Source organism: Hylobates moloch, unplaced genomic scaffold, assembly GCF_009828535.3.
Source record: "Hylobates moloch isolate HMO894 unplaced genomic scaffold, HMol_V3 SCAFFOLD_60, whole genome shotgun sequence".
Taxonomy (NCBI): domain Eukaryota; kingdom Metazoa; phylum Chordata; class Mammalia; order Primates; family Hylobatidae; genus Hylobates; species Hylobates moloch.
The window spans coordinates 482183-507475 of NW_026652335.1; the positions used below are offsets into that span (position 1 = coordinate 482183).

At 46.2% G+C, this 25293-nt stretch overlaps 1 protein-coding gene and 1 pseudogene across 3 annotated transcripts in view; one reads left to right on the plus strand and one right to left on the minus strand.

Annotated features, from left to right (window-relative positions):
• LOC116463767 (regulator of G-protein signaling 9) overlaps nucleotides 1-25293 on the minus strand; it is an 89705-nt gene that overhangs the window by 26134 nt on the left and 38278 nt on the right. For 2 of the 3 annotated variants that reach the window (XM_032147032.2, XM_032147033.2), the window contains exons 9-13: nucleotides 22792-22854; nucleotides 11733-11762; nucleotides 10825-10886; nucleotides 7437-7550; nucleotides 3866-3981 (exon numbers count right to left, since the gene is read on the minus strand). In XM_032147032.2, coding sequence (XP_032002923.1) covers nucleotides 3866-3981; nucleotides 7437-7550; nucleotides 10825-10886; nucleotides 11733-11762; nucleotides 22792-22854 — 385 coding nt within the window. Of the gene's footprint in view, nucleotides 1-3865; nucleotides 3982-7436; nucleotides 7551-10824; nucleotides 10887-11732; nucleotides 11763-22782; nucleotides 22855-25293 lie in introns of all 3 variants that reach the window. The other variant, XM_032147031.2, reaches the window with a different exon arrangement.
• On the plus strand, nucleotides 15556-15725 carry LOC116463764 (ATP synthase membrane subunit K, mitochondrial-like; annotated as a pseudogene).

The window sequence follows — 25293 nt, forward strand, 5'->3', positions numbered from 1 at the left end:
ATCGTGGAGTGTGTCACAGTGTGGGGAAATGAACAACAAAATCCTCTCCTCTCCTTTCTCAGTACAGTTGATCTTGAACAATTAAGGGGTTAGGGCACAGACCTCCATGCAGTGGAAAATCCCAAAACGTAACTACGAATAGCCTACTGTTTACAGAGGCCTTACTAATAACATAAACAGTCAATGGACACATAAGTGGATATGTATCTACATATATATTTTATGGATTCACGATACCTTTTCATAACTTTTTTCTATTTCTAGGCTATGCAGTTCATCTGCAAGTTTTTTCAGATTGTTGCAAATCCCCCCAAGTTTTTAAATATATTTACTGAAAAAAAAAATCCGCCTATAAGTGGTCTCGTGAAGTTCAAACCAGTGTTGGTAGAGGGTCAGCTGTATGTTTTAAAAGCTCCTGGGTGTTTCATATTAGAAAAGGCTGCACAGTTTTAAACTAGTTAGCATTTGTCCCATAGCTCTATAGAGGTCCTTCCTTTTCAGCATGAACTTTAGGGCGTTCTTTGGACTGAGATCACAGACCAGTGATGCTCTTAACTAAAATATAACCGATCTGACAACAAGTGCCATGTAAACCATCTTGCCCATAGCAAAAGACAGTTGATTGCTTAGTAAAATTAAATAAGCAATTATTCATGATAGCCAATAAGTGGAAAGCACTCAGATGTCCATCAATAAAAGAATAGATGAACAAAATATGGTGCAGACTACAAGGGAATATCATTTGGCCTTAAAAAGGAAGGAGATTTCGGCTGGGCACGGGTGGCTCACACCTGTAATCCCAGCACTTCGGGAGGCTGAGGTGGGCGGATCATAAGGTCAGGAGTTCGAGACCAGCCTGACCAACATGGTGAAAGCCTGTCTCTACTAAAAACACAAAAATTAGCCAGGCGTGGTGGCGGGCGCCTGTAATCCCAGCTACTCAGGAGGCTGAGGCAGGAGAATTGCTTGAACCAGGGAGGTGGAGGTTGCAGTAAGCCAAGATGGCACCATTGCACTCCAGCCTGGGTGACAGAGCAAGACTCTGTCTCAAAAGAAAATGGTTAAAATGGTAAAATTTATGTTACATATGTTTTCCCACCAAAAATATTAAATGAGCACACAAAAATGTGTACACAAAAGTTCATAGCAGCATTATTCATAATAGCTAAAAAGTCAAAGCAACCCAAATGTTCATTAACTTACAAATGGATAAGCAAAATGTGGTACATACAAACAAGGAAATATTATGGGGTCATTAAAAAGGAACCAAGCAGCCAGGTGCAGTGACTCACGGCTGTATTCCCAGCATTTTGGGAGGCCGAGGCAGGTGGATCACCTGAGGTCAGGAGTTTGAGACCAGCCTGGCCAACATGGTGAAACCCTGTCTCTACTGAAAATACAAAAATTAGCCGGGCATGGTGGCAGGCACCTGGAACCCTAGCTACTTGGGAGGCTGAGGCACGAGAATCGCTTGAACCCGGGAGGCAGAGGTTGCAGTGAGATGAGATCACGCCACTGCGCTCCAGCCTGGGCGACAGAGTGAGACTTAGTCAAAAAAAAAAAAAAAAAAAAAAAAAAGGAACGGAAGCGCTATTATATGCTGAAACACAGACAAGCCTTGAAAACATTATGCTAAGTGAAAGAAGACAAAAGGTCCCATATTGTATGATTTCGTTTATGTGAAATGTCTTGAAGAGGTGAATCCGTAGGGGTAGAAAGTAGATTTGTGGTTGCCTAGGGCTGGGGTTCAGGAGAAGGAGGAATAGAAGATGATTCTAACGGGTAAAGAGTTTCTTTTTAGTGTGGCAAAAATGTTCTGGAATTAGTGATGATGGTTGCACAATTTAGTGAATACACTAAAACCCCTGAATTGTACACTTTTAAAAAGTTAATTTCATCATATGCAAATAATATTTCAATTTAAAAATCTTTTTAAAAAGTAAATGAGCAAATTGATGATTTATCTTCCCTGTTCATACCTAAAGCCTCGGGAATCTCATGAGGAGATTGCTGATAATACGGTTTAAATAATGCAGGGAAATCTTTTCGCTGGATTCTCACTAAGGAATGAGTGGACGGGGAGAAAATAAACTCAGAGTGTATGTTGTCACTTTGCCACTAGATGGCACTATAACCACTTATTCGCCAGTCCATCCATCTTTTCTGGGTTTTGTTCTAGAGTGGCAATTAGACGTGATTAGGGAGACGGATTATCAGCAATCCATATTATCATGTAATAGTCTGCATCCGGCAGTCAGCCAGGCTAAAGGCATGTCCAGTAGGATTCGTTTCTGGAGCAGTGCCACAGACAAGTGGATCTTGGGTAGTAAGCAGCCGAGTGTCAAGGCTCAGGCGTGATGCCCCCAGGGCCGGGGACTTAGCAAGGAAGTAAAAGAATCCCGTAAGGGTAAATATTTCAATGAAGGTGGTGAATGCACAGCCTGGTTCTGATCTGGCCTCGTATTTTTTGCGGATGCTTCTCCGGGAAGTGCAGTATGTTTAAAAAGCCACAGTCCTGGTGCAGTGGCTCACGCCTGTAATCCCAACACTTTGGGAGGCCGAAGGGGGGGGGTGGATCACTTGAGGTCAGGAGTTCGAGACCAGCCTGGCCAACATGGCGAAACCCTGTCTCTACTAAAAATACAAAATTAGCCAGGTGTGGTGGCACGTGCCTATAGTCCCAGCTACTTGGGAAGCTGAGGCAAGAGAATCACTTGAACCTCGGAGGCGACAGTTGCAGTGAGCCGAGATCATGCCACTGCACTTCAGCCTGGGCAACAGAGTGAGACTCCATATCAAAAAAAAAAAAAAAAGCCACAGTGCCCCTCATGAGTTGACATTCAGAGATGGGACATAAAATGTGGCCCTGCCCATTCCACTAAAATCCATATCCTCCTAAGGCCCTGAAGAAATCAGGCCAGGAGCTAAGGTGATGGCTGTCAATCACCACACATTGGAATCATCTGGGGAGTTTCCAAAACTTCAGAGATTCCAGCCCCCACCAATTTAAAAGCAACTTTAGGGATGAGATCCAGGAAAACATGTTTTAAAATATCCCCAGGCAGACTGAATGTGTAGAACCACTGAGCTAAAGAAAATCAGGAAGCCAAGAGCAGTGGCTCATGCCTGTAATCCTAGCACTTTGGGAGGCTGGGGAGGGCGGATCACCTGAGGTCAGGAGTTTGAGACCAGCGTGGCCAACATGGTGAAACCCCATCTCTACTAAAAATACAAAACAATAGCCAGTGTGGTGGCAGGCACCTGTAACCCCAGCTATTTGGGAGGCTGAGGCAGGGGAATCGCTTGAACCAGGGAGGCGGAGGTTGCAGTGAGCTGAGATCATCCCACTGCACTCCAGCCTGGGTGACACAGCAAGACTCTGTCTCAAAAAAAAAATAAAAAAAATAAAAATAAAAATAAAAATAAAGGAAGAAAGAAAGAAAAGAAAAAGAAAAAAGAAAATCAGGCTGGGAGACAAAAAGAGAAAGAAAGGGAAAGCCTGCCTGTCTCCCTTCCCTTCCTCCAGTTTCATTATACTTAGAGGCTGGAAGGAGCCGGGGCTCCTCGGGTGACAGTGGGGGCATCCAGGATGGATGGAGCCCTCAGAAATGTGAGGGATCCGAATGTGGATTCTGTGAGCAGGTGCAATTTTCCCCCAGACGGTGAGGCCTCTTTGAGTCCATGGAAAGAACGAGTCTTGGGCTCAGGTCCCATTCTTAAAGCTGTGAAAGGAAGCGACTGTTTAAGGGCATAAGCAAAGCTCTGAAAACATCTGCTGAGAAATTCCCCAAACCCTAGGCTAGATATTAAAGGACTCTTTCTAAAAGTAAGTTATTTTAATTTTTTTTTTTAAACAAAGACTCACCACTGAATTCTTTCTTGAGGAAGTACTGGAAGCTCTGTCGACCTTTGGGGTCTCGGATCAGTTCGCTGAAGTTGAAGGCCCATCGCTCCACTCGCATCTTGGTTGGGATTTCCACCCTGCAAGGATGATTTGTAAATGCACCAGACAGGTAGGAGTTGTGCCAGGTGGTGGCCTGGGTTGGGGTGAGGGCCTTTAGTCTCATGGCCCAGGGCTCAATCCAATCCTCCTCCTCCTCCCAATCCCTGCACAATATACAAGCCAAGTAATCACTTGCTAGGAAGATGCGGCCACAGACAAGTCCCCTGGGACTCACATCAAAGACATGACCATCCCAGAGGTGAGGAGGATGCTTACTGTGGGGAGCCCACACTCAGGTCCTGCTCGCTTAGCCTTAAGGACAAACGAATTCAAATGCCTCCTCCAAGGCCTGGTAACAGCCTGGAGCCTGGCCGGCAGAGGGTCAGGCTGCCACCTGGACCAGGAGAGAATTCTGGAGCAGCATTGGTGATGGGTGCTACAATCACTGCCACCTGCTGGGTGCCTATCACCCACGACAGCTGCCCCTCCACCATGGCACACCCTGGCTTCTGGTGGGAGCCGGTGGCTCCTCCTATACCTGCCTCAGGCCAGGTGCCTTGGAGTAGACCCATTTGCCATCTCTGCACTCCCTTTCAGGGCTTCCTCTAAGATGCAGGTCTCACTGCACCTCCTTGTTTGGAAAGATTTCCCTGATCCCAGGTAGGACATTCGAGCCCAGCTAGCAGAGATCTAACATTCCAGAAAATCAGAAAAAGACTCAGTTTTCTCTCCTATCCCTTATAGAATTCTCCTAAACCTAACACAGACCTTTGAAACTAAGGTTTCAAGAGCCTCACACCATTTTTCCCACTGACGTAGCAGCTAGGACCAGAACCAGGCACAATTCATGCCTATGGGATCCAAGATAAAGCATGCCAAGCAGGTTTTACACTTTCCATAAGAACAAGTGTAAAAACAATAAGAAAACTGATAACATTAACAACTGCCATTCACAGAACATTGTCCTATATGAGGTACGGTGTGTTACACACATACCGTTGAATCCTTAAAAGAACACTATGAGTTGAGTATTACTATCCCATTTTATTGTCAAGAAAACTGAGGCTCAAAGAGGTTAAAGATTTGCCAAGTCTCACATAATTAGTAAGAAGCTGAGTTGTGACGACAACAGTGGTTTGCAAAGTTCCACATGCACCAGAATCACCTGGAAGACTCATTGAAACAGATTGCTGGGTCCCAACCTCCGAGTTTCTGATTCAGTAGGAGTGGGTGGGGCCCAAGAACACGCATGTCTGACAGGTTCCGTGGTGCTGCGGATGCCGCTGGTCCAGGGCCCACACTGGGAATCAATGCTCTAAACCAGCCTAAGGATCCTGGCTGCTTGTGAAAATCAGCAGAGCTTTCAAAAAACACCCCTAGGGGTGAGAGAGCAACCCAGGCCAACTAAATAAGAGGTTTGGGAGGATAAGGCCTGAACATTGATGTTTTTATTAAGCTTCCCCAATAATTGTAACACTGTTCTAAAATCTAAACCATTAAAAACAAGACTTCTCGCTTTCATGGGAGCTAAGCTATGAGGATGCAAAAGCTTAAGAATGACACGACGGACTTTGGGGACTCAGGGGAGAAGGGTGAAAAGGGAGTGAGGGATAAAAGACTACAAACTGGGTTCAGTGTATACTGCTCAGGTGATAGGTGCACCAAAAAATAAATATATATATATATGTATATATATATATATATGGTTCAATACATATATAGGATCCACAAAAAAGAACAGGGCTTCCCACTTTAGTGGGGAGTTCCAGTTGTCATCCACCCAGTGCCTTCTGATCAATGGTTCTTACACAGAACACACCCTTTTCTTCTCACCAGCAACCTCTACCTGTCTTCAACACCGTGCTCCCCATTTTATTTAAAATTCAGCTGCCATCCATCTGTCCTCCCCAAGCCCTCCTAGGACAACCCTCTTCCTGCCCAGGTTCCCTGCCTTCTCCTCCATGGAGAGCCAGCGTCCGCACACGCTTGTCCACAGGCCGACACAGGTCTCCTCTCTCATTCAGTACCCTGGGAGGCAGACATGGGCTGCAGAGAAGCACCCCAATAGCCAGAGCCCAAACAGGATGAGGGAAGCCTCCCCAGAAGGTAGTTCTGGAGTCTTTGACTCTGCAGTTGACCTTAGTAGACAGGGGATCCCCGAATCCAGAGGAGTGGCCTCTTTAACCCGTTGGCTGCCCAGAGTGGGCCACATGGAATAGGAGCCAGTGTTGCTTGAGATGAGAATGAGGGCCCTCCCAGCCCAGGCCTGCTTACCCAGCTGGGTCAGTGTCACCTGTGTGTTCCTCATGGCCTCGACAGCGTTGACCCAAGCTGTGACCTATACCTGGCACTCCCTCCTTTCCCATCACCCCACGTCCCTCACACACTCAGGCCTGTCCCTTCTCCCCTGTCCTCCTCTCTCTCTCCCTCTAACTTGACCATTACACTCTTCTCTTCTTCCTCCCTCTGTGTGCTGGAACTCTCCTGCGTTTCTGCCTCTGCCCCCTCTTCCAAATAACGTAAGAGTGCAGGTCCAGTGAGCAATGACTCTTCAAAACAGTCAAACAGAGCCAAAGGGCAAGGGAAAGGGCAGGCTTAGGGCCCTGCCTGCCCAGAACTTAAGTTTACTCTAATTAGATATCAAACATGCAAAGCCATACATATGATTTTTTAATTTTCAAAACCCATCTGTTGTTAAACATAAAGTCACCATTTGACTCAGCAATTCCACTCCTAGATATACACCCGAGAGAAATGAAAACATGCCCACACAAAAACCTGCCCACGAATGTTCATAGCCGCATTCTTCATAATAGCTAAAAGGCAGAAACCACCCAAATGTCCATCAATGGATGAATGGATAAACAAACTCTAGTGCATCCATACCGTGAAGATGATTCAACCATAAATGAGAATGAAGTTCTGATCCATGCTACAAGATTCATAAACCTTGAAAACATGATGCTAAGTGAAAAAAAACTCATCACAAAGGACCCCATAGTCTTTCCTAGATTTCCTAGAAGCACAACACCTAAGAGATGAAATCAATACACAGGTCAACTGACCAGCCTGTCCTCTTTTCCTGTATCGATTTAGTGACATACTTATTACTGTCTTCTTAGAAACTTGCTCGAATCGAGTAGCCCTTGGGATTGGCAAGTATCTGACAAAATCAGTTCCTCTTCTACTTGTGAAATGAAACATTGTCTGCCAGCCAGTCTCTCTGTCATTCCTCCGATTCCAATTGTTGCCCTTGATAGGAAATGTCCAGATAGACAAATCCGTAAAGACAGAAAGTAGATTCATAGTTACCTAAGGCTGGAGGGGATCCAGGGTTTCTTTTTTGTGTAATGAACATGTTTTAAAATTGATCGTAGCTCTATGAATATAATAAAAACCATTGAACTGTATGCTTTGAATGGGTGAATTTTATGGCATGTGAATTGTAACTCAAAAATGGATTTTTAAAAACACCAATATATAAAATACATACAATTTTGCGTTTAAGTCCCAGAACTGGGTGTCATCGGTGATCCAGGGGTTGCTGGGGAGGCAGCCTGACATGATGGCATCATTGGATGAGAACTGCTCGCTGTATTTCACAATCCTGAAAAGCAAACAGAAAATGATTTCCTAGAAGCTCGACACCCAAGATACGACATCAATGTACAGGTCAACTGACCAGCCTGTCCTCCTTTCCTGTATCATTTGGCGACATACTTATTACTGTTTTCCTAGAAACTTCCTCGAATCAAATAACCCTTGGGATTGGCAGGTATTTGACAAAATCAGTCCCAATTCTACTTGTGGAATGAAACATTTTCTTCCATCCAGCCCCTCTGTCATTCCTCTGTACCTGTTTCTTTTTTTTTTTTGAGACAGCCAAGCTGGAGTGCAGTGGCACAGTCTTGGCTCACTGCAGCCTCTGCCTCCCAGGCTCAAGCAATCCTCCCACCTCAGCCTTCTGAGTAGCTGGGACCATAGACGCGCACCACCAGGCCAGGCTAATTTTTTTTTTTTTTTGTATTTTTGGTAGAGACGGGGTTTTGCCAAGTTGCACAGGCTGGTCTCAAACTCCTGGGCTCAAGCGATCCACCTCAGTCTCCCAAAGTGCTGGGATTACAGGCGTGAGCCACCACGCCCGGCCTTTCTGTACCGATTTCATTAAAATATGGCCTGTTTATGTTTTACCAACAGGTTTTTAGATTCAAAGCCAACTTGGAGTGTTCAAACTTGTATCTCTGCACCCATCTTAGACGCCCAAAGTTGCCACAGACTCCAAGACTCTTGCCATGTTGGATTCTACCCTTTGTCAGGATAATGCCTGGGTTTGGAAACTTAGGCCCATTATTTAAACCTGGGGCTTAATTGGCCCAAACACACTATTTGGAGGAAGAGCTAATTGCTTCTCTTCTAGCTATTATGGAAATACATACTGTATTATTATTAACTACAGTCATCCTACAGTGCTACAGAACACTATCTAGCCGTAATTTTGTAACTTTTTTTTTTTGAGACAGCGTCTCGCTCTGTCACTGAGGCTGGAGTGCAGTGATGCAATCATGGCTCGCTGCAGCCTTGACCTCCCAGGCTCAAGCCATCCTCCCACCTCAGCCTCATGATGAGATGGACCACAGGCATGCACCACCACCTGGCTAATTTTTTTTATTGTTTGTAGAGATGGAGTCTCACTATGTTGCCCAGGCTTGTCTTCAACTCCTGGACTCAAGCAATCCTCCTGCCTCAGCCTCCCAAAGTGCTGGGATTATAGGCATGAGCCACCGCTCCCGGCCTAGTTTTTTATCCTTTAACAAATACTTCCCTATCTCCCCTTCCCCTTTACCTTCCCAGTCTGTAGTAACCTCTGTTCTACTTTATATACTTTCAAATAGCCAGAAAAGAAGATATTGAATGCTCCCAACACAAACAAATGATAAATGTTTGAGATGATGGATATGCTAATTACCCTGATCCTATCACTATACATTGTATGTATTGAAACATCACTATGTACCCCCTAAACATGTACAATTATGTGTCAATTTAAAAGACTTTTCTAAAAAAGAGCTAATTCCCTTGAGTTGAGTCAGACCTTCTGAGTCAATGCATTGCCTGCTGTCTGGGTATGGAAAACCTGCTGTGCCTCCTCCCCATAGGTGGGGAATTGTGTCCACAGTGAATGTGAAATGCACCTGCCCTGAAGTCTTCCCTCAGCCATGAGATTTGGACAGAACAGGATCCATGCCTTGGAGATAAACCACTGGTACCTTAGAGACAAGCACTGGGTTTGCAATTCTATTCAGAACTCAAGCCCTCTGGCTTATTCTCTCCCAAGACTCTCTTAGTTGACAATCAGACCTTTTCTTTTCTTTTTGAGACAAAATCTTGCTCTGTCTCCCAGGCTGGAGTGCAGTGGCGCTATCTCAGCTCACTGAAGCCTCCTCCTGAGTTTAAGCAATTCTTGTGTCTCAGCCTCCCAAGTAGCTGGGACTACAGGTGCACACCACCATGCCTGGCTAATTTTTTGTATTTTTAGTAGTGACAGGGCTCCATTTTGACCAGGCTGGTCTTGAACTCCTGACCTCAGGTGATCTGCCCACCTCAGCCCTGAACTCCTGACCTCAGGTGATCTGCCCACCTCAGCCTCCCAAAGTGCTGGGATTACAGGCATGAGCCACCTCGATGGGCCCAGACCTTTACCAGTGGAGAAGCTGGAGGAAAAAAACAAAAACAACAACAACAACAAAACTGGTTCACGGGTCAAAACACTAATGATGTCAAAATTACGGTAATGAGGTCCTGAGACAAATAAAAATTGGAAAGTGGGTCTAAGAAATATCCTTGGGTCTCCTTCCATTTTCTTTCTGTTTGGTTTCATGAAACTGGGTTTGTGGAACACGGAAGTAAATGGTTTTGAGTTTGTCGTAGAACAATGATGATGATTATAACCCAAAGTGAATGCCCCTGAGTACACAGGTGCTCTCCTCAGCTGGGATCAGGGCTCAGCAGCAGCAGAGTCACTGAAATGTGGGTGGGGTCAGGGCATATTTTCTCAGGCAGGTGGCATTTTTGCAAACTGGGGACATAGGAAGATGTAAAAAAATTTTACAAGAGCCCAGCCCTTAACCATATTGAAGGAAGGCACTAAACAAAACACAGCATCTTCAGTCCCAATTAGTACCATGACTTGAGTCTTACACAGTCAGAATACATGATTAGTCACATCGTGCCTCCCAGGAATAAGCCACGTTTATTTTCACGTGTACAGGAAAATCCCAGAGTTAGCAATGCAGTCCTAAAATAAATTCTGCATTTTAAAGGAATAACTGCTTGCATGTGGGAGGCGGCGCTCAGCTCTTTCTCGTCTCCTAGATGATATCCTATGGGGGGCTGGGTCAAGGTAGCCAGAAAGTTCAATAAATCAAACATAAATGTCCAATTTATCTTAACGGGATTTTAAATCAAAGATGAACAACGGACATTTAGTAGCACGTGGAACCAGTAAACATGACTCACACACCCCTAATGAATTGGAACGGGTAACGATAGGAACCCAGGCTGTGTTGGATCCTCACAGGGTCTTCAGCCCATGGACTTCCAACTCTTTCCACCTTCCCCATCCACACATTAGTGGATTCCAAGAAACATAACAGTCTTTCCTAGAACCTCACCTACCCTTGATTTTGCCTAACCCAAGATGAGACCCGGAGGCTTATCCTGAGAGATGAATTAGGAACTAAGCCCCCAAGAGACTGGTTTTGTCCCTCCCAGTTCTGCTGAGTCTTCGGTCTGTCAGCCCAGGACTTGTGGAGTTCGCAGAAGTTCTCCTCTTGTCTACCTGTTGCTCAGACTTTAGCAAGTTCAACAAATCAGGGACATACCCTCCCAGGGACACGGAAGACTTCACTGTGGACCTCGTCAAGGCCTGTTGGTAATACATGATCTGGAAGAGACACAGTTGTCAGAAGGCGTTCAACCACCACCCCCCTCCCAACCCTTCAGTGTCACTACACACAGCCTCCAAACCCAGAGCCGCACCCCGTTCCATGCCCAGAGCCAGCCCCCTCAGTACCAGTGGGTCAGGCCCACAGTGGACAGATGACCACAGACTTCAAATCAGTGGCCTCCTTCAGCCATTATGCATTAGTCTGGGAAAAAGCATCAGCAGAAAAAAAAAAAGTTCTAAGGAGCATTCGGCTGAGACACTGGGACAAACACTTGGCTTTTCCCTCATGTGCCTTTGGCAGACAGAAGCAGAGAGTGGTCCCCACCACAGGTGACATCCTTAAACTTCCTGATTCTGCAGCATTGGCCAAAGCAAGTTATCCCCTCCTCAACCACCTTCCTCCATGTTCAGATAGCTAACCGCACATCCCACCTCAATGCCCCATGGTTCCCAGGACTCTGTCTTGGGCCCCAGACATGAGATTTGCCAAAATCGGCAGTTTGCCACCTTCGGTAGATTCTGGCCCTGTAATGATAGGCGCAGGGGCCACGTTGGGGATATAGAGTCTCTGCAGCCTGCAGCATTGGTTCCACAGTCCTCTCTGGCCACCCTTCAGCTCTGTGCCTTTGAGGGGTTTTTCAGACCCTGAGTGTCAGCCTCAGCCCCAGCCAGAGCTTACAAAAGATGCTTCGTCACTCTGTGCTGTCCATGAATTTGGAAATAATTGTTTGGACATTGCACGTGGTTTTCATTTCATTACCAAGTGCAGAGGGTAAAACAAAGTACATATAATCTGTTAGAAGATTTAAAACCATTCTTCACTGGAAGTGTAAGACTAATTACCTCTTTTTTGACAGCAACGACTGTTTGTTTCTGTAAAACAGAGAAACAAAACCATTAAGCAGATGTCATGAAATCATTACAGTTCGAACACCCATTTGAAAAATAAAAATCCTTCCCCATGAGAAAAATGCCCATTTTTTCTTTCTTAAAAGATAGGATTTCCCCATGTCTGCTGCCTCCACTCTATTCTATGTAACCCCTAGGGAATAAATACCAAGTAAGAGATTTGGTAAGCGAACGAGCATAACTTACCACTGTAACTTCGCTCGCCTAAAGGCCAAGATGAATTAAGGACTAAATTTGGAATTGGTGCCGATTTAGCATAGTGCCTACAGAATGATCCGTAGAGTGAGAGATACAGATTCCTGTCTGAGATATGGATTAAGAGAAAAATGGGGAAGGCCAGGTGCGGTGGCTCAAGCCTGTAATCCCAGCACTTTGGGAGGCTGAGGAGGGAGGATTGCTTGAGCCCAGGAGTTCGAGGCTAGCCCGAGCAACATGACAAAACCCCGTCTTTACTAAAAGTACAAAAAAATTAGCCAGGCATGGTAGCGTGCACCTGTAGTCCCAGCTACTTGGGAGGCTGAGGTGAGAGGGTTGCCTGATCCCGAGAGGTTGAGACTGCAGTAAGCCATGATCATGCCACTGCATTCTAGCCTGGGTAACAGAGCAAGACCTTGTCTTAAAAAAGAAAAAAAGAGAGAGAGAGAGAGAAAGAGAGAAGAGATAGAAAAACTAGCACAGCGCTTGGGTGTTGGTTTCCTTTGTTACAGGGGAGAGCTCTGAAGCAGTGGTGAGATGCATTCCCCAAGTAGTCATAACAATTTGACCAATAATATAAGTTGAAAAATAAACCAATGTTACCAAAAATAAAGCACATAATGGAAAGGCTTGAGGCGAGCATGGACTGCAAGCTGAGTCCCCAAGTTGAGCTGCCCTGTGGAATCGGGCCCCATCCCCTTGCTGAAGCTGTTGGAGCAGGGTCATACTGGGGATAAGCTTCAGGGTGTCCCCTCTCAACTTTTTGAGTTAAGGCAGAGAAAGAAAAGACAATTCCAAGAGGGGCTTCATGCTCAGGCTCTTAGAAGCTCCTGGAAACCATTCAGATCTATCTCTGGCTAAAATACATAGATCTGCAATTGCAGTGGGCCGTGCTTCCTCTGCACCGCTTTTCTGCTCCATGTAACTCTTGGAGGCTGGGCAAGGTGGTGATCCCAGCCTCAGTTCTTCTAGGTTTGGTTGTGTCCGAGGGCTGGTTGGTACTGACTCTTATACTTCAAGAGGAGCCTCTTTTTGTTGCTGTTGTTGTTGTTGTTGTTGTTGTTGAGACGGAGTCTCTCTCTGTTGCCAGGCTGGAGTGCATGGTGCGGTCTCAGCTCACTGCAACCTCCTCCTCCCGGGTTCAAGTGATTTCCCTGCCTCAGTCTCCCAAGTAGCTGGGACTACAGGCACACGCCACCATGCCTAGATAATTTTTGTATTTTTAGTAGAGACGGGGTTTTACCATGTTGGCCAGGATCACTTCGATCTCTTGACCTCGCCTTGGCCTCCGAAAGTGCTGGGATTACAGGCATGAACCACCGCACCCAGCCTCATGCGGACCCTCTTAATTCCTGCCTTGCTAATATCCGTGCTGCTTAACCCACCCAAGTCTTCACTTGGAAAAGAGTGGTTAAGTCTGAGGAAGACACTACTTCCTTTGAGGCAGTCAGCAAAATCAACACTGGCCCATGAGCCCATTGAAAACGAGTAAAGGAGAGTCCAGTCTAGAATGTCATATACTGGTCTCTCTTTTCTAACTCAGGCTGGGTTTCATTTTGCTTCCCTGGATTGCTTTTCTATCATTGCTTTTCACAAGAAATCTTTTTCCTGCATAGGGGATTAGGAAGAGTTATCGCAGAAAGGTAAGGCTCACGTAGTTCTCTATGTTTTAGGCTTTTATACATCCTGACTTCCTCCTTCATAGCACTGATCACCATTTGAATTTTATCCTTATTTGTGTGACTCTGTTTAATGTATGAATCAACATGAAGGCACCATTAAGGGCAGGGGGCCCGGTCTATCTTCCCTAGCACAATGTCCGACGCAGAGTAGATGCTCAGCAAATATGTAATAAATGATGACTTCAGCATGCTTCGGGGCCTAGAAGAATGGGGACATTTTCTAAGCTTAAGAGCATTTTTTTCCACTAAAAAATTGAAAGCACTCCCCAAATGATCCAAATGCATTGGCAATTCATACTTATTTGATCCCATTCTCCTTCAACATAAGGCACTGTTTTAGAAGATGCCTCATTTCAGGTAGAAAAGGACCCTGGGGCCAGAGGGGACTTACATTCAAATCTAATACTTTATAATTACTTCCTTCTGTTGGAGCCTTGCTGGAGTGGGTTATTCAGAATAGCATCTACTGGTCTATGCCCTCTGCTCAAAGGGGGAGCTTTACATAATGCTAACTGCCTAGCGACTACTGTGAAGCAATTTACACTTCTTTGAGCCTTTATAAAGCTTAAGGTAAGGAGATTTTATTATACTAATTTTTAGCTGAGGAAACAAAGCTTCTGAGAGGTTGTACGTAACCTTCTCAACACCTCCTGGTCAGTAATTGGATGGGCCAGGATTCAAATTCACCTGTTCCCTTTGCAAAGCTGAAGAGCAATTGTTGAGAAACACAAAATTGCTGATCCTGTTCACTTTCTCCTCCTAGCCTGCTCTCTTCCCATTCCTTCCTTGCCCTGAATCTGAGAGTGCTACAGGATGGAATGACTCTGTCCAGTCACTTAATTTAAAATGTAGGCAAGGCCAGGTATGATGGCTCACGCCTGTAACCCCAGCACTTTGGGAAGCTGAGGCAGGCAGATCACCTAAGGTCAGCCTGGCCAACATGGTGAGACCCCCATCTCTACTGAAAATACAAAAATTAGCCGGGCATGGTGATGCACACATGTAATCCCAGTTACTTGGCGGGGGAGTGGGGTGGAGGCGGGACTGACCCAGGAGAATTGCTTGAACCCAGGAGTTGGAGGCTGCAGTGAGCTGAGATCACACTACTAAACTCCAGCCTGGGCGATAGAGCGAGACTCCATCTCAAAATAAATAAATAAATAAATAAATAAATAAATAAATAAATAAATAAAAATATAAACCAAAAGTGAACTACAGCCCTAACACAAGACAAAATACAAGTACCAGAAACACTCTGTCCTTAACACTCATGATGGTGAAGACCAGAATCATGCTAGGCCCACACTCAGCAGCCAGTGTCATAAGCACCTCCAAGGTGTCCAGACCCCAGCATCAAGCTTTCTGCCTGTCAGCCTTTGTTCTGCAGCCAGAACCTGGGGGTCCAGGGCTCTTGAGTGGACGCACACAGATGCATCCTGGCTGCCTGGTGTTCTCTGGGCTCCACAGGGAGCTGTATTTGCAGGACTTTCTGCCATGCTCATTTTCATTCCTCCTCTAGGGGGTCTCCCTTTGGCCTAATATACTTGCTTCTAGGGCCATTATCTCAGTTTTTAGGGGTTTACAATTTGTATACTCCTGTTCACTTCATTTGATTTTATTATCTCCCTAGGGCTCTGCCTCTGTGCTGTAGTTTTCTATTTTGTTTTCTGATTCCCAGGATTACCCGTTACCTTCTGGGAATGGAACTGCAGCCTGCTCTCCGTTAATAGGATTTGGTGGAAGGTGACACTTTCCCACCTTTACCTTGGATTGTCCACATGAATTTTAGCTTGTATTTCTAGCTTTAAAAATAGCTGTCCAGGTTGCGTACGTTGAAGGACAGTGGCTGCGGAATGTGTAGCTTTGGCTAGATTGCAATCATGGCAGGTCCAGAAACTGATGCCCAATTCCAGGCGTTAAAATACATTTCAACTCTTAGACGCTCACAAGTACAATGAGTTGAGTTCTGGCCACATATGGAGGCATTGCTTTGATGATCTTTCACTTCAAGTCAAGATCTAAAAAAACTCCAGCTGTGAAAGCAATATAATGGATTCTAAACTGTCTGTGCCTCAGCCGTTTAGTTCTCATGCCTGGAGAAGCTCATGTCAACTTGTCATGTGATAATTCAATTTATACAATAAATTATGAACCTGGAAAAAGCAGCCGTCCATGGGATCTGCTTCCTGTAGATTAACATACAGGGATCTCTGCTCTTCTAGGAGTGTGTGCAGAGAGGGGACAGTGAGGGAAAAGAGTCCTGAACTTTTTAAAAGGTGAAGAGACAATTTGATTTGGAGAGAGTGGTGGAGAAGAGATTCAGGAAAGAGTATGGATGGTGGTACATGCCTGTGGTCCCAGCAACTACTGCAGCCTGAGGCCAGAGGATTGCTTGAGCTCAGGAGTTTGAGGTGGCAGTGAGCTACGATGGCACCACTGCACTGGAGCCTGGGTGACAGAACAAGACCTTGTCTCAAAAAAGAAAGAGAAAGAGAGAGAGAGACAGAGGGAAGGAAGGAAAGAAGGAAGGAAGGAAGGAAGGAAGGAAGGGAGGGAGGAAGGAGAGGAAAGAAAGAAAGAAAGAAAGAGAAAGAAAGAGAGAGAGAGAGAAAGGAAGGAAGGAAGGATGGAAGGAAGGAAGGAAGGAAGGAAGCAAGGAAGGAAGGAAGGAAGAAAGAAAGAGAAAGAAAGAAAAGAAAGAGAGAGGAGGGAGGGAGGGACAGAATGAAGGAGGGAAGGAAAGAGAGAAAAAGGAAGGAAGGAAGGGAGGAAGGAAGGAAGGAAAAAAAGAAATAGAAGCATATGGGCTTTGGGGGTTAGACAAAGGTGAAAATCCTAGTCCTACCACTTCCTGGCTATGACCTTGGACGAGTTGCTCAGCATCTCAGAGCCTCTAATTTCTCATTTGTAAAAGGAGAATAGAAAAAAAGAGGGACTAAATGAGATAATAGACATAAGGTGCCTGGCACATAGCAGAGACCCACACACAGTGCCTATTCATTAGGGCCACTACACACCACCACTGAGCACGTGCACGGCACAATTTAAGCCCTCATCATAAGATAAAATGCAGGATTCACAGGCAATATTTGGGACCCACTTACGCGAAAAAAGATATTCATTGCTTATCTGAAATTCAAACATAACTGGGAATCCTGTATTTTTATTTGCTAAGTCTTTCAAACCTACTATCAATATTATTATATTATAGCCGAAGGCAATAAGAAACATTATGTTAAAGTGAAGTTGTTACAAAAAAAAAAAGTACACACAATTCTAAGCAATTCAAAGAAAACCACCTCATGATAAAATAAGAAATAAGGGTTTTTTTTCCAGCCTGGCATTCACACACACCTTCCTTCCTTTCTCAGCTGCCGGCCCTCCTGGAGTGAAGCCACTTCTTTATGCCTCATCTCAGCGACACATTTTGCTACAGGAGGAAGACTGCCTATGGAATCTCTGGATGCTCTGCATTCTTAGCATTCTAACAACTTCTTATTTTTCCCTTGCAGAGTTGCCCAAATAGGGACACATCTAGACTTGTTGTTTACATAGCTCTGGGCTGGCTGACTGGAGAACCCCGGATGGAGGGTGCAGACAATTGTCACAGGGCAGAAGGGGTCAGGCCACTGGCAGGAGTGCAGGGGAGAAATAAGCAAGGACCTTGGGATGGGGTAGCCAGGCAGGTATCTGCAGAGAAACTCAGGTGGGGGGCTGAGCAAGCCATGGAGCCAAAGGCGAGATGGGGAGAACCGTGAGGAATCGGGCAGCACTGGCATTGAGAGCAGAGAGGGGGTCTAAAGTCAGAAACCGGGACATCCAGAAACACAAGTGGTTAAGGCAAAGCAGGCAAGAAAAGAGACGGGGCCCGGCGCAGTGGCTCACACCTGTAATCCCAGCACCCTGGGAGGCCAAGGCAGGTGGATCGCTTGAGCCCAGGAGTTCAAGACCAGCCTGGGCAACATGGTGAAACCCCATCTCTACTAAAAATACAAAAATTAGATAGTCTTATAACCTGGTCTCAAAATGAATAAATAAAGGCCAGGCGTGGTGGCTCACGTCTGTAATCCTAGCACTTTGAGAGTCCAAGGCAGGCGGATCACTGGAGGCCAGGATTTTGAGATCAGCCTGGCCAAAAAGACACAACCTTGTCTCTACTAAAAATATAAAAATTCACTGTGCATGGTGGCACACATCTGTAATCCCAGCCACTCAGTAGGCTAAGGCATAAAAATCTTTTGAACCCAGGAGGTGGAGGTTGCAGTGGTCCAAGATTGTGCCACTGCACTCAAGCCTGGGCGACAGAGCAAGACTGTCTCAAAATAGATAGGTAGGAAGATAGATGATAGATATAGATAGATGATAGATAGATGATAGATGATGATAGATAGATTAGATAGATAGATAGATAGATAGCTAGATAGATAGATAGATAGATAGATAGATTTAAAAAAAATTAAGGGGGTGCAGCTGTCTAAGGAGTCTTAGATTCAAGATTGCGATCATGCGTAAATAGTAAATAGCCTTCCAGCCGGGTACGACCTCGTCAGGTAGAGGTAGAATTGCTTACAATTTACAAGCCTCAGTGCAAAATAAAAATGCAGGTTTACTGTTCAGAAAAAAGGTGTAAGGAATTCTGAGATGGTAACAGAACATTAAATCAAACAAAGGTCCTTCTGAGGGTGGGGTCTTGGGCGGCTGTACAAGACCCCTACCTATGAAGCTGGCCCTGGGTGCAGGAGGTAGGCCTTGTGGGGTGGAGAGGGGAGCAGCGGTTGGATCAGGGAGGCACAAGAGCTACAGAACTGGAAACACGTAACTGAATCCTGGCTGGGTCACCTTGGGCAAACGGCTATGTCTCTCTATTTTGTTTTCTTCACGTGAAAAAGGAAACTGACATTGTCTCTGTTAATGGATTTCAGGAAATCCAGAAAAACTTCTAAAAGCCACAACAAGGACATTAGAAAACATCGGGCAGGATGTGGAGTGGACTCTAGCGGCCATCAGCTGAGGTTCAGATCCTGGCTTCACCGCTTCTCAGCTGTGTGTCCTTGGGGGAGCCACCCTCTCTCTCGGCCTGCTTTCTCAACCATGAAACGGAGGTCAACGTGGCCATCTACCTCATAACGCAGTAGGTGGCTCACGAAAGAGCTTGCCCAAGATCACATGGACCGGAAGTGGCAGAGCTGGGGCTCAGGCCAATGTCAAGGGTCTCTTCAGCACCCGGCACTGCCCTCATCCCTAAATGATGGCAGTGACCCTGCCATGAGCGGCCCCTGCCCCCATCACCTCCTGAGGTGGAGGAGTTGGGGGTTCCGTATGCCTCAAGGTATTGGAGCTAAAAGAGGACTCACTTCTAGAGTGTGGTCCCGGCCCCTGGCCAGTCCCTCCCAGCTGCCATTAGCCAGTGGGAGTGGGCCACCCAGGGCCCGAGACACCTGCCAACCTAATGACTTTCCTCCTTATGGTTGACGGTTACTTGCCTCTATTTGGGGAAAACAGATACATCTTCTCAAGAATTTACTCATTCTCGAAATGCAAATCAAAACCACAATGAGAAACCATCTCACATCAGTCAGAATGGCTATTATTAAAAAGTCAAAAAATAACAGATGCTGGCAAGGAGAAAAGGGAAGCTTATATGCTGCTGGTGGGAATGAAATTAGTCCAGCCATTGTAGAAAGCAGTGTGGTGATTTCTCAAAGAACTTAAAACAGAATTACCATTGACCCAGCAATCCCATTACTAGGTATATACCCAAAGGGATATAAATCATTCTGTCATAAAGACACATGCATGCCTATGTTCACTGCAGCACTATTCATTCACAATAGCAAAGACATGGGATCAACCTAAATGCCCATCATTGGTAGACTGGATAAAGAAAATGTGGTACATATAGACCATGGAATATTACACAGCCATAAAAAAATGAGATCATGTTCTTTGTAGCAACATGGATGGAGCTAGAGACCATTGTCCTAAGCAAACTAACGCAGAACAGAAAATCAAATACCACATGGTCTCACTTATAAGTGGGAGCTGAACATTGAATACATAAGGACACAAAGAAGGGAACAACAGACACCCAGGCCTACTTGAGGGTGGAGGGTGGGAGGAGGGAGAGGATGGAAAAACTACCGATGAGTACTATGCTTATTGCCTGAGTGACAAGATAATCTGTACACCAAACTCCGGTGACATGCAATTTACCTGAAATGTAACCCCCGAACCTAAAATAAAAGTTTAAAAAGAAGGATTGATGGCTGGGCACAGTGGCTCATGCCTGTAATCCCAGCACTTTGGGAGGCCAAGATGGGTGGATTACCTGAGGTCAGGAGTTTGAGACCAGCCTGGCCAACATGGAGAAACCCTGTCTCTACTAAAAATATGAAAAAATTAGCTGGGCGTAGTGGAACACGCCTGTAATCGCAGCTACTCTGGAGGCTGAGGCAAGGAGTTACTTAAACCTGAAGGCGGAGGTTGCAGTGAGCTGAGATCACGCCACTGCACTCCTGCCTGGGTGACAGAGCAGGACTCCATCTCAAAAAAAAAAAAAAAGAATAGAAAAGAAAAAAAGAATGAAGGATTGATTCCTTCTCAAAATGACCTCTCTTCAAACCAGCTCAGGCACCGTGAGTTCTCTGAAATGAGACAAAAATCCAAAGCCTCTGCACTCCCAGGTCTTCATGGAGATGCTTCGTGCTCTTGGCAACCCTCTTCTCTCAGGGCAGATTAACCCGGGAACACGGGGGACTCACAGACAGTGGAAAATGTTGCAGACAGATAAACCACAGCATGCTGGGGCTGGCTGAGGGGAGGGCTGGAAGGGGCTCTGCATGCATGAGAATTGCAGTTCTTTATTCTTCTTAATACTTTATTCCACAGCAGCCAGAGTGCACAGACAGGAGATAGATAGATAGCTGGGAAGAGAGAGAGAGAGACAGAGAAGATAACGGTAAACAACAGCGGAGACACAGCCCGTATCACACCCCACCATGGCAAAGGCACCCTCTGTCGCACACCCAGCCTGCCCACTGGGCTCTGGGCTGAGGTTTTGCCAGCATCCACATCCGCAGGAAATGGGCTCTGAAGGCCAAGGGGCACAAAGATGCCTCCTCAGTAAAGAGAGTAATTTGGTCACCCTCCTCGGAAGTCACCCCCAGGATGGAGCAGCTCAGCTCCTTAGCTTCCCTCTCAAATGGATGAAGTTAAGGTCGTGCCTAACCCCCCCGCCAACACACACACACACACACACACACACACACACACACACACAGCTAAGCAGTATCCTGGCTTGGGTCACGGATGGGTGCCCCTTGGTTCCCACCCCCCCCATGTCAGAATGAGTGATGTGCTTTCTTCTTCCACCCTCTCTCTCCTCCCTAGGAAAGAGGTTTCCAGAGCTGCTAGTTAGCCATAAAAAAAAAAGCAAACCTTCCACCCAGGTTCAGTCTTTTACTCGAGGATTCTGTTTCCATGGCAACCAAGCCTACAAGGCCTCAGCAGTGATCTGTTCTCTGACAAGGGGAACACGGGAAAGGCTGCCCTGGAAACAGCTGAGTTAAGGCTGACTGCGCCCTGTGTGTATCAAAGGAAGGGTCTCTCCAGCTTGTGGACAAGAGACCTAATGACTCCCCCGGTGACCCTCTCCAGGGAGCAAAAGCAAACACTGTCCCAGAGCTGCCTTGCTAACATTTCTGGCTCCTTTTTCTTTCCCCTCCCACTTCCACCCTCCTCCTTCCCCTGCACACCCCTATAGGCCCCCACTCATGCCTTAAGGCTCTGCAGAGCCCTATAGATGCACCCTAGGCTAGAGATGATGACCCTTGCTACCCAAAGACAATGTTTGACAGAAAGCAATGAAACCATCTAAGATCTGTTTAAATGGATCTAGGCTGGTTCATTGGAATCAGTGGTTCTCAGCCAGAGTAATGTTGACTTCCTCCCCAGGGTACATTGGGCAATGTCTGGAGACGTTTTTGATTGTTAGGACTGGGGTTTAGGTGGGCAGGGAGAGGAATGGAGGTACTGACATCTCATGGGCAGAGCTGGGGATGCTGCTAAAGATTCTAAAATGCACAGGAAAACTTCACCAAAGAATTATCTATCTGAGCCAGGCACAGTGGCTCACACCTGTAATCTCAGTGCTTTGGGAGGCCAAGGCGGGAGGATTGCTTGAGCCCAGGAGTTCAAGACCAGCCTGGGCAACATAGAAAGACACTGTCTCTACAGATAATTTCAAAAATTAGCCAAGCATGGTGGCATGTGCCTGTGGTCCTAGCTACTTGGGTGGCTGAGGCAGGAGGATCACCTGAGCCCAAGAGGTCAAGGCTGCAGTGAGCTGTGAGCATGCCGCTGCACTGCAGCCTAGGAAACAGAGTGAGACCCTGTCTCAAATAATAAATGAATTAAATAAATAAATAGGAAAAAAAAAAGAATTATCTGGCCCAAAATGTCCATAGGGCCATGGGCTCAACAGCTTATGAACTGTATTTCTATAAATAAATAAATACTCATAGGACATTGGCTATCCATCATGAAAGATGGCCTATTTGAGGAAAGGGTATTTTTTTTTAAATGAAACCTGCTTGGAGAATCTTTACAAAGATCCCACTCCACTGGGATGTGAAAGAAAGTGTTAGATTCCAGGTCCTGTCATGTGGATTAAGGTTAAATCCAAAACTGATTCAAGAGTTTTGAGGCTGGGGGTCTACAGTCTCCTCAGGATCAAGGAACTGGCTGAAACTGTGTACAAAATGTCTGTCTGTGCATCTTTGAGTGGAATGAGCTCATAACTTTCATCAGATTTTCAAAGGGGGAAGTGACTCAGAAAAGTTTGAAAACCAGCCATCTAGATCCCATTAGCTCTTCCCTGCAATCTACAACCTCTGTCTGTCTTCAATTGTAATTTCTCCTCACCCAGCACCCTGCCATGGCCCCACTTCTCCCCCAACCCTGAGTCCACAGAGCCCTCAGTCCTCCTCTCTTTGGCAGTCTCAAAGAGGAGATATCATTGCCCTAACAGACATGAATAGACGTGTGGACACCTTCCCAGCCCCAGAATCCGACCTAGGCCCTACCCAAACTATGCAGCAGAGACATACCTGGTTTACCTTGACTTCATTCGGATTGGTCACTCGGTCCAGGCCGTAGTCCAGCACATTGTCCATTCCAGGCTAAATGGAATAAAAACAACATAAGGTCATGACAGGGAGAGTCTCCAGTTTCTGGTTAACTGTGGGTCTCGGTTAATCTGCCAATTGTGAGATCGAGCTAAGAAGAGCTTTTGGCCTAGCCCACGGGAAGCTTTGAGTGGGTGTAAACCCTCCAGGTGAGCTGTTGAGCTTCATGAGGGCTGTTCTGCCTCCCAGTATCCCCAGCACCTAACATAGTGAGATGGAAGGACAGATGGAGAGAAGGATGGGTAGATAGGTGGGTGGGTGGATGGAAAAATGGACAGGTGGTTGGCATCCCCAGCACCATAGTGGGATGCATGGATGAGTGGATGGATGAATAGGTAAATGGGTGGTGGATAGATGGTGGATGGGTGGGTGAGTAAATGGATGGATGGATGGATGGATGGCCAGACAGATGAATGGCATTCCCAGCACCAGAGTTGGATGGGTGGCAGGAAGGAGGGAAGGAGAGGGGGATGGGTGGATGGATGGATGAATAAGTAAATGGGTGGTAGGTGGATGGTGGGTCGGTGAATAAACGGATGGATGGATGGGTGGATGGATGGATGGATGGACAGACAGATAAATGGCATCCCCAGCACCATAGTGAGATGGATGAATGGAGGGATGGAAGGATGGAAGGATGGATGGATGAATGTATGTATGTATGGATGGATGGATGGATGGATGGACAAACAAATGAATGGCATCCCCAGCACCACAGTGAGATGGACGGATGGAGGGATGGAATGGTGTGCGAATGGATGGAGGGAGGGAAGGAGGGATGGATGGATGGATGGATGAACGGGTGGTAGGTGGATGGTGAATGGATGGGTGAAGAGATGAATGGATGGATGGATGGACAGATGAATGGCAAACTCAGCACCACAGTGGGATGTATAGGCGGAGGGATGGATGCATGGATGAATGGGTAAATTGGTGGTAGACGGATGGTGAAAGGATGGGTGAAGAGATGGATGGATGGATGGAGGGATGGATGGATGACAAACTCAGCACCATAGTGGGATGGACAGATGGAGGGATGGATGGATGAAGGGAGGGAGAGAGAGATGGATGGATTGATGGATGGATGGATGGATGGATGGATGGATGGACGGATGGTTGAATGAGTAGATGGATGGATGAGTGAGTGGGCATATGGATGGGTAACATTCAGGCTCCAAAAGAGTTCGCTGAGACTAATATATGGGCTTCCTAACTCTTCCCACAGTGCTCCTTCCCCACACTCTGTGGTTTCATCTTGGGCTTGGCAGGAAAAGAGAAGTGACAGAGCTGTGCTTTGGGAGAGTCCAGGCTTGTCAGTCACCTCTGGGTGCCACTCCTGGTTCTGCCACTTCCCAGCTGTGCAGAAGATCTTGGAAAACACTCCTTGTCTCGGCACTCGCTAACCTCTCTAAGAAACAGAGAAGAAGCCTCCTACATGGCAGGTTCTTGTGAAGATTTAACAAGCTAGGGTGTGAAGCTCTCCACAGAAGGTAGCTATTGCTGAGCAAGGGGTTGTATTCATTTTAAGATTACATATGTAAAAGAATGGCCCAAAATGGGGCTGTAATCTCTGTTAGTTCCCTTTGCCAGCAGGTAACCCAACTCTCCAGAAAATCTTACTTGGTCTCTCTTAACTCCCTGACTCTTTGAGGCCAATAATTTGGGTCTTTCACTTCCCTTGATGCAGGTGTGATGCCAGGCATCCACCCATTGCTCAGCACATGTGACCAACAAGGTTGGCTACACCGAAGCAGAGAGTTGGGAAGCAACTGGGCTTTCTTGCCATCAAATTCAGCCTCATCCATGGGATCAGACTGAGTTCTACCTCAGACGTAAGACTGCCAGATAAAATGTAGGAAGTCCAGTTAATTTAAGATAAATGGCAAATAATTTCTGTCCCAATATTTTGATGCTTATTATACATTTACACTAAATATACAAAATACATTTTACATGAAAATTATTTGTTGTTTATCTGAAATTCAAATTCAACCAAATTTCCTGTATTTTATTTGCTAAATCTAGCAACCTAGCTCACTGGGCTACCATGCCGGCAAATATGTGCAGACAAGACAACACAGGGAAGAGAAAGGAAAAGGCAATAGAAAGTGGGTGGGGAGGAGGACAGGGAAAGGGAATGGCCATCCTTACCCTAGTTGTTACAAGTGGATCTTGATCAGCAAATATCTATGGGGCACTTCCTATGTGCCGGACATTGTGCTGAGCCCTGGGGAGCCCATGGTGAGTGTGCCCCGAGACCACTGCTCCCCAGCAGGTATACTGAGGCACTCCCAGTCTCAAGGGGGAGGTAGCCACTCAGCAATTAATCACACAAAGGATAAATTAGAGTTGAGACAGGTGTCTTGAAGGGATAACACCATGGGATCTAACCTCACATGGCAGGGGCTCGGCAGAGTCAGTGTCTTTGCCAAA